At 37.4% G+C, this 9,803-nt stretch overlaps 1 protein-coding gene across 1 annotated transcript in view; it reads left to right on the top strand.

Moving 5' to 3' along the window:
* The window catches only part of FOXP1 (forkhead box P1), a 283,446-nt gene that overhangs the window by 212,257 nt on the left and 61,386 nt on the right, over positions 1–9,803 (top strand). The window contains 1 exon segment of the mRNA XM_042781677.1: positions 4,875–4,979. Coding sequence (XP_042637611.1) covers positions 4,875–4,979 — 105 coding nt within the window.

Below are 9,803 nucleotides of genomic sequence, written 5' to 3'. Positions count from 1 at the left end.
ACGTCCTCTTCTGAATCTGGCTTGAACCTCTGGAAGTTCTCTGTCAATATACTGCTGCAAACGTTTCTGAATTATCTTCAGTAAGATCTTACTTGCGTGCCATGACTGAACTGGGAAGAAGTAGTTCAAAGACATGCATTACACCATATTGAGTATATACTGTATTTCCTGTCATGTAATGTTAAGAATTACTACGTGTCTTTGTTGTCTGTACCTCCCATGTGCCTCTCTCTGTCTTCCTCTTCCTCGCATTCCTCTTCTCCAATTATATATTAAATACGACAATGTAGTGTAAAGCATGTTTCCATTTTTTTAAATAGTGATTCAGTAGAAAATAATGCAGAGCAATGATATGTCAGAATATAAGCAGTGATCCCTAGGGGGGTTATTAGGTGTGGAATGGGAGTAGGATGAGTAGGGAGTGTACTGTCTCCAGTAGACAACCCAGTATTATCTGAGGGTTTTATTTATTTATTTATTTTTAATATATAAGAGCCTATAATCTTATTTTTCATAATACAAAGTCTTGTTTTAGTTGAGATGCATTTTCAAGAGGTCATCTGAGTAAATACGTACACGTGTGTGAGGAGTCTGAGTTTCTTTAGATTCAAGTGTAACTTGTTATCGTTCTAAGGCCTTAGTGAGTTCTCATCTGTCCTTACTTCCAACTGATATAAATAGAACTGAAAATAAATTTTTAGGGGATAGTAGTTTTCTATTTAGACCTTGGATCTTAGTTAAATATATTAACCAAAAAAAAAAAAGGAATGTGTTTGGGGTTGGTACATGGGGACAGGCAGCAAACACCATGCTAAATCATGTAAATTTAATTTCCAGTTATAAATAAATTCTTCTAGTGAATCCCATTATTATTTTCTTTCATATTTCAAACACTCTTGGCTTAACCCAAGAAGCGTAATAGAATAAGCATTTGCAGTTCTTAATTTTGTTTCCTGACAAATAAGGCTACTGGTTCCCAAATTAAATAATCACACAAAATATGTATAAGGGCTAGGAATTTTCAGATAGCATTTCTTGAGAACAACTTGATAGAATATTTATACCAAAACCGAAACAGACTCACTGCTGTCAAGTTGATTCGACTCATAGTGACCCCTCCTTGGGTTTCCAAGGTGGTATATGTACAGAGATAGATTGCCCAGTCTTCCTTCTGAGGAGTGTTTGGTGGGTTTGAACTACCAGCCTTCTGTTTAGCCGTCAAGTGCCTTAGGCACTATGCCACCAGGGCTCCCAGAATATTTGTGTTGTTGTTGTTGTTGTTTGCCGTCAAGTCGTCCCGACTCATAGCGACCCCTCCTTGGGTTTCCGAGGCAGTATCACTACAGAAGTAGGATTGCCCAACCTTCCTTCCGAGGAGTGGCTGGTGGGTTTGAACCGCCAGCCTTCTGGTTAGCAGTCAAGTGCCTTAGGCACTGTGCTACCAGAGCTCCCAGAATATTTATAGTGAGATTTAAAATTTATTATTTAATTCTTTTTCTCTAAATGTATCTTATGATAGAAATCAGTTGTTATTATACTAGTACTCAAATAACTTCTTTTAGAAGGATCAGCACAAGGCTGGTCCCTATGAGGTGGAAGTTAAAGATGTCTCAAATGTCCATCTTTTCCAGACTTCTCTACCACTCCATCATCTCCAACATCCTTCTCCCCTCAGTGTCTTCCTCCTGTCTTATGGTTCCATATGTTGGCTGTAGCGTCTCACAGAACTCACCAGCTGCCAAGGAAAACACTTATGTCGTGGTAGAGCCTGGGAGGCTGGCAATCGCAAATCCATGGGTAGGGTCTGGAAGTTCTCACTCGTGTGGTTTCAGGGGCCATAAAGCCAAATCGGCAGTCAGATGACCGACTGCTGTCTCAAGTCAGGGGTGAGATGATGACAAGCCAAATGCAGGAGCAGAGCAAGAGCAGGAACTTTCTCAGAACATTCACATATATGCCTCCAAGGAAACTGAGGTTGGTGACTTGAGTCACTTTCAGCAAGGTAGAACTCAAGATACAACCCACCCTAAACAGGCATAGAGACTAGGATTTACAATGTATCACAAGATGGAGGACCATGGCTAGAAGGTCCATATTAAGCAATTCACTGCACTACAACTAGGAAATGCTTTGTCTGGTAGATCTTATTGTTAACATTATTTATAGATACAGGAAGCATGAAGGAAATCATAATGTCCAAAAGAGAGGAATGGTTAGGTAAATTTTGGTATGTAACTAGGGCTAAAATAGTATAGAATGAACCATTTACCCACCATTAAGTAAGGTGTTTGAAGACTGGTGAAAAACATGAGAAACTATTTATAAAAGTATAAAGGAATGATACAGATTTTTAGATACATATATTCAAAGATCCCCAACTTGTCAAAACTGTGTGTGTGTTTATATATAATATACCAAGTTCTGGGTGGTAGAATTGTGGAAAATGTGTATGTTTCCTGTATTTTCCAAGTTTTTTATAATAAATATATGTTGGCTCTTTAAAAATTATGAAATCAACTTAAGTATTGTAATAAAATTGCTAAAGATGATTATTATTATAGTTAGCTTTTCTTGATGTCTATTTCTTTAAAGCTAATTATAGAAATAGTTTTCTTTTTAAATGATTTTGTTCCCTTCCAGAATATCGGAGAATTAAGTACATTTGAAGGCCTCACTTTTTAATTTTCTCAATAACTTAAAAATATTCTATTTTTGGAATCTATTTCAGTCATTTAAAAAAGTCTGAGGTTGAACATGGACAGGTACTACAGTTTTTTCCCTTGGGTCCAGTGGAATTTTACCTTCTTAAGTGCTTAGAGAGTATCTTTTTATCACTGGGTTTTATAAACTTTACTAACCCACTGCCATCGAGTGATTCCAACTCATGGAGACCCTATGGGACAGAATAGAACTACCCCATAGGATTTCCGAGGCTGTAAACCTTTATGGAAGCACTTTGGTGGCGTAGTGCCTAAAGCATGTGACTGCTAACCAGAAGGCTGGTGGTTCAAACCCACCAGCCACTCCTTAGAAAGAAGGTTGGGCAATCTACTTCTGTAGAGATACCGCCTTGGAAGCCCAAGAAGGGGTCACTATAAGTTGGAATTGACTCGACGGCAGTGACTTGGTTAGTTTTAAACCTTTTTAGAAGCAGACTGCCACAGCTTTATCCTGTGGAGTAGCTGTGGTGGGTTCAACCTGCCATCTTTTTGGTTAGCAGCCAAATGCTTTTACCATTGAACTACCAGAGCTATTTAAACTTCACTAGAGGGAGCCATAGTGGTGTAGTGTTTAAGGCATCTGCTAACCAGAAGGCTAATGGTTCAAACCCATCAACCACTCCTCAGAAGGAAGATCAGGCAATCTACGTTCTGTAGATATACTGCCTCGGAAACCCAAGGGGAGGAAGGGGTCATTCATTATGAGTTGGGATTGACCCAATGGCAGTGAGTTTTTTTTTTTGTTTTTTTTTTTTTTTTGTGAGCGGTACCTTAGTTCTTGTGCCATCCTTTTCTTTCAGGAGTGGCAACTTTCAGTGCTTCCCCAAGGTAGTTGTCTGTAACTGTGGTGGTGGTTGTTCCCAGATTTGTTTTCTTATTTTCAGACAGAATAGCTCATGATTGTCTTCAAGTTAGATTTCCAGCAAATCATTTAAAAGCCATAGGGAAACATAATGGTCTCTGATAACGTATGATTCTGTGTGTTTACTTTTAATGCCTGTTAGTTTATGTGTTAATAATATGCTTACTGTGGATTAATTAAAAGTCAGAGGCAAATGACATTTGCATACGTATGGTACGCTTTATGAACCAAGCCAATAAAATATAGGAATTCATATCCTGACATTAATACAAAATACGTGCTTCGTATCTGTATGTGTGTTTGTGTTCATAATTCACTATGCTTGAACAAAGTCAGGCAGAGCCAGTGGTAGAGTAAGTTACAAAATCGCCCTGCCCATGAAGGGAATGTGCCTGAGTACGAAACAGAACTCTTAATGTTAGTTTTACATTTCTATTTGATGGAATCTAAGTTTGTGGAGATGACTGTAAAAATAATTTGTCTGAAATAAGTCTGGATGCAGAAATCTAATAGAGAAAATATTTGAGAATATGGTTCATCAGCGAGTGCAACACATATAACACCTTCCAGGAGCACCATATGGTGCGGATCAAAGCATCCTGTGACCCAGCTTCATGTGGCTGAATCATTACGGATTGATTGGAGCCCCTCAGGAGGGTTAACCCCTTCATGCTCTTCACCCAGCGTTCCATCATTCTTGACATCACTAATTTTAGGAATATCTTCCAACCACTGTTAGCTTTTTTTTTTTTTTTTTTTAAAGCTAATTATCCACTTGGATATATTTATCTTTCTAAATTATTTGATTGTACTATTCCTTGCTGGATAAAATTAACTTGTGAAAAGATTAATAATGTATCACTTGATAATAAAGCATTTTCTGGGGAAAGGAAAAAGAAAAAACTAGTATTCTGGGTAGAAAGCATAGCCAGAAAATCTCAAAATCAAGTATAGATTGTGCAGTTTTTCCTTATGTAGATTAAATGGTAACTACCAGCTTTTTGAAGAAGTTTATCACAGTCTGAACAGAGAGCTTTGCATTTCACAAAAACCTGCCAAACACTTTTGTGTGTTGTCCACTCTAACATCTGACTGTGAACGTTTTGGTACAGTTTTACTCGTGTTCATCAATAACAATGCAGAATTAATTAGTAAATTTCATGAGAAAAGAAAGTCTCACATTCATTGGCGTCCACATTTGGCCTTTGTGGGCTCCTGTTGCCTTTTATGTCCTTGCCTAGTGAGACGGTTCTTGACAGCAAATTCATCCTCTTCTGTGTTTTTCCTTTCAGTTTGTCCCACGAGGAGCATCCCCATAGCCATCCTCTCTACGGACACGGTGTGTGCAAGTGGCCAGGTTGTGAAGCAGTGTGCGAAGATTTCCCTTCATTTCTAAAGTAAGAATCGTGTTTGTTTGTTCTCTTTTACATAGCCATCACCTCCCACTGTTCACACTTCTGCTCATAAAATGCCTTTTTGATGGAGGCTTTTTACACCTCCTTTTTGAGAGTGAATTCTAAATCACAAGGTCTCACACCGTGTCATAAGGGTAGCTACAAAATCTACTCTTATTATGGAGAGAAGGTTGTATTGTAGAGACAGAAAGACTTAAGGCCCAAGGCATTTTGCTTACACTTAGAAATACCATAGAGTTATCCATGTTCTTTAGACTGGTAGTGATTTAAAAAAAAAAAAAAAATTCTACCAATGTTAAACTTGTAGTAATTGAGCTTAACTTTTTTAATCTGTTCCCATATATTAAATCAATGATATGCTATCTCTAAATTTATTAAATTAGTATCTAATTTTATGAAATCAATGGTTAGTTAGTTGCATTCAGGGGATTGGTCCTCTTTGTTCATACAAATGACTTCATAAACAGAAAAAATGCAAAACATGTTGAGTCTTTTCTTTATGTGGTGGTATTGACTTTTGTTCAAATTCTTACTCTTATAGGGAGAATGAAATTAAATGTAATTTCTACAGTTAGTTAAAATATGACTAAAGCTTAGGTTATCCCATTTGGATCTATAACATTAAACATATCTCTATAAGTAAATGATACATTCATGTTGCCATAGCTGGAACCAGATACCTCTGTAGTGCATCTTAGTATTTCTCTTACCTGTGGTACCTTATGGGAACCCTGGTGGTGTAGTGCCTAAGGCATTTGACTGCTAACCAGAAGGCTGGCGGTTCAAACCCCACTCCTCAGAAGGAAGGTTGGGCAATCTACTTCTGTAGTGATACCGCCTCGGAAACCCAAGGAGGGGTTGCTATGAGTCAAATCGACTCAACGGCAGTGAGTTTGTGGTTTGTCTTATGGTACCTTGACAATTAAAAAAATATAGACTAAACTGTCTTATATTTTTGATATCACATAAATATATTCATACTGAGTGATTGACTTAGGGACTCAATAAATTTCACATATGTATCTCAAATGTTTTATATATATATATATATATATATATATACACACACACACACATACATACACACACACACACTCTCTCACACACACACATGACATATATATTATTTAATAAACATATGCATGTATATAACTTATATGGTTTACAAATTGGATGTGAGGGGGTGGTCTTTCCCCCCTCACTTTTCTCTCCTCAATATGCAAGAAAGCAGAGATTCATGTGCAGGTCTGTGGTGCAGTTAAAATATTTGCCTGCTAACCAAAAGTTCAGTAGTTTGAACCTGCCAGCCACTCCATGGGAGAAAGATGAGGCAGTCTGATTCTGTAAAGATTTATAGCCTTTGGGCAGCTTTACTCTGTCCTATAGAGTCGTCATGAGTCAGAATTGACTCTATGGAAGTGAGTTTGGTTTTGGTTTTTATATTTATATTGTTAAAACAAACTCTTTATCTTTATGGGCCTGGATACAAATACTATAATAAAGCTACTCTTAGAGATACGTCTAGTGTTATCTGCAGATGGTTTTCGTAACACAGGTTTTTGATTAATCAATGAAAGCCTGTGAATCTAATTCATAGCTTCCTAGCTTCAATATTTTACTTCAAACATTATGTGATCATTGAAAACTTAAGTACCTAAAACTTTTTTAAAGAATATATCTAAAATTGTTTTTAGGCAGCAGCCCTCAAGCGCAGTGATTTTATTTGATTTTGTTTTAAGCACCAGTCCTTGTGATAAGATGATTCAGATTTTCTCTTTATAAACCACTCATTGTATAATCTTGATTTTGTTATTTCCTGAGCAGGTGCCTAATTGTATTTATATAATGAGAGAAAAATAACTTGGCAGAAACCACTTTTTAGTTCTGATTTCTCCTTTTGCATCTATGCTGGGCTTGGTAAATATCTTAGTACGTGTTGCCTCAAATGTAGAATAGCCAGTGAACATCTGTAAATAAGATTTATTTTTGTAAAGTCTCTATGACTATAAAGTTGCTACTGACATTCTCCATGATGTGTCAGTTTTGGAGTCTGAAGGAAAAAGGCTAATTTGACCCATTTTGTTAATTCAGGCTTTTGAATGACTAAAGTATTTCTACTCTAATCTCAATTCACAGATCCATTTATTATGTGGTCTGACAGATGAGAGAGAATGATACTCATATATACACCTGTACACATACATGCACATACACACGCATGCACACACACACACACACCAAAAAGCTCACTGCCATTGAGTTGATCCTGACTCATAGTGACCCTATACGGTAGAGTAGAACTGCCCCATAAGGTTTCCAAGGTTGTAAATCCTTACGGAAGCAGACTGCCTCATCTTTCTCCCATGGAGCGGCTGATAGGTTCGAACTGCCAAACTTTTGGTTAGGGCCCAGTGCTTTAACCACTGTACTACCAGTTACATATATATGCACACATACATACAGAGATACATATACATACACACACACACACACGTATATGTAAGTACTATATACTTCAGCAAGGATAGAGCAAAATTGCAACCCTTCTAGTACTAAAGAAAATAATCTATTTTTAAAAAATGATTAAAATTAATAGTCTTGACACTTACAAGAAAGCCAGCTTCTGTTCTAAGGATATGAGGTGTCTGACTCTTGGATAGGAAAGAAACATCCTGGGCCAGTTCTCCTTACCCCAGAATGAGTCATGTGGTCTAGCTTTGAGCTAATCACAATGGTAGCCAGGCTTGTGTCATATGCCAGTCTCCAGAGCAGAGGGAAATCTTTAACCCACATGAAGCACATAGGGGCTAGGGATGAGAAACTTGGTTCCAGAAAGTAGGACTGAACATTGTTTCCAGAGAAAGGGAGAGTGAGTGCTAAGTAAGATAATACCCTCTAAAATGCACAGCTCTCTTGGTGCTTTTCTGAGGGGTACATTGACTGATGTGCATATGACACATTAAGAATTTTTCTTTTCCTCTCTTGAATGATTATAGCTCTTGGAAATTCAGAGTTGTATTCAAGTTGCAGGACCTTGTTTAATGTAATGAAGAATATGTTAGTTATCTTGTATATTCATATCTCTTGTATCTCTGTACAGTCTAAAAAGAAAGGAAATAATTGGCTGTAGTGAAACCAACTTTGTTTTCAAATGAAATGGACTGCGAGCTGTATTCTTGGAGTTGAAACAAAAACTATGTGGCCTCTTTGAACAATATCATCTTGGGGTCATTGTCATCAGGAAGTGATATTTCAAGCATTTCTTCACTAAATGTCATTCTTAAAGACTCTGAAACCATCTTTGTCCTGGGTCTACTTTTCTCTTCAGTTGCCCCTAGTAGAGCTGCTTTCTTATCACTTAAGTAAATAGATAACAATGGTACTTCGATTCTCTGTGGCATTCTTAATCAACAAAATGTAGCTTTGACCTTGATTTAGGTGTTGCTTCATAGATTTTTTTCCCCACCTACCTTGTAATCCCCTAATCTCACACTCCTCTATAATACAGTTCGTACTTTAATAGTTCTGAGCTGTATTCCAGGGAATGTTCCAAGTGCTTTACATATATTAAATGACTTAATCCTCACGACAACCTTATATTGTATTGTGGTCTGAATAATGTAGTCTTACTGCCAATATGCAGATAAGGAAACTAGGCACAGAGAGGTTAAGTGATTTAGCCAAGGTCACACAGCATATAGGAGGTGAAGCCAGGATCTGGACGCAGATAGTCTGGTTTCACAGTACTTGATCATAACTACTGACCTATTCCACCTGGCCAAAGTCAGTGTATTTTATTAACTGTTTCCTGTCTATTTAAGGCAGTGAGGTATAAAGAAAAGAATTTTAGACAAAGGCCAATTGGGGTTACGAAGTCACTTACCATTAATGTGTTCTTTCAGCATGTTTCAGATGTTACATGGCTTCTCTGAAGCTTAGTATCACCAACTGTAATTTAGGATAGTAATAACTACCTCTTAGGATTGTTCGAATTAAAAGGTACAGCATGTGAAGTGCCTAGCCCATACTAGACCCTCACTAAAATTATTAGTGTTTCTTTTCTAATCTACTTAAGTATATTTTTTAAAGGAGGGACATTTTTAAATATCCAACATTTCCAGAATTTAACTAGGGAAGAGATTGTGACTATGCAAAGCTTTGATCTGTCATAAGAGATTGTTCTTTGATACAATTTTTAAACCATAAATTTCTGGTGCAGTCCTGCTCAATCAAATGTGATCTCAGGGCAGGAGTCCCCACATGTTTCTGAATGGGCCACACAGTAGATATGTTAGGCTTGGCAGACCTGAGCATCTCAGTCACAACTACTCAGCCCTGCCTTTGGAGCATGAAAACAACCACAGATAGTGCTCCAGAAAAGGGCATGGCTGTGACCCTTGCACCACAGTTTGCTGACCTGTGACCTAGAGTATAATTTTTGGTGTAACCACCTTTATTTTAGCCAAGAAACATTTTTGTAGTCACTGGTCATTGCTATCCTGGGTTATTTTCTTTTTTCTTTTTTTTTTTTTAGGACAAGAATCATGAATTTATCAATAGGTCTATATTCATCTTATGAAAAATACTTTTTTGTAGAATGAGTTTGTTTTACAAAATACATTTTCATAAAGAAAAGCCTCTCTTTGTTAAGGAAGAACCCAGAATTTTACAATTAGTGATCATTGCCTCAAACAGTGGATTTCAAAGTGTAGTCCCTGGACCAGCAGTAGCAACATAACTTGGGGACTTATTAGAAAGGCCCAGTCTCCCATCCCACTCCAGACCCACCAGCTCAGAAACTCTGGG

This window comes from Orycteropus afer, unplaced genomic scaffold (genome assembly GCF_000298275.1).
Source record: "Orycteropus afer afer isolate SDZICR_OR568_19922 unplaced genomic scaffold, OryAfe1.0 scaffold00149, whole genome shotgun sequence".
Classification (NCBI taxonomy): domain Eukaryota; kingdom Metazoa; phylum Chordata; class Mammalia; order Tubulidentata; family Orycteropodidae; genus Orycteropus; species Orycteropus afer.
Note: the sequence above shows the minus strand (reverse complement) of the source record. Positions and strands in the feature narration are given on the sequence as shown.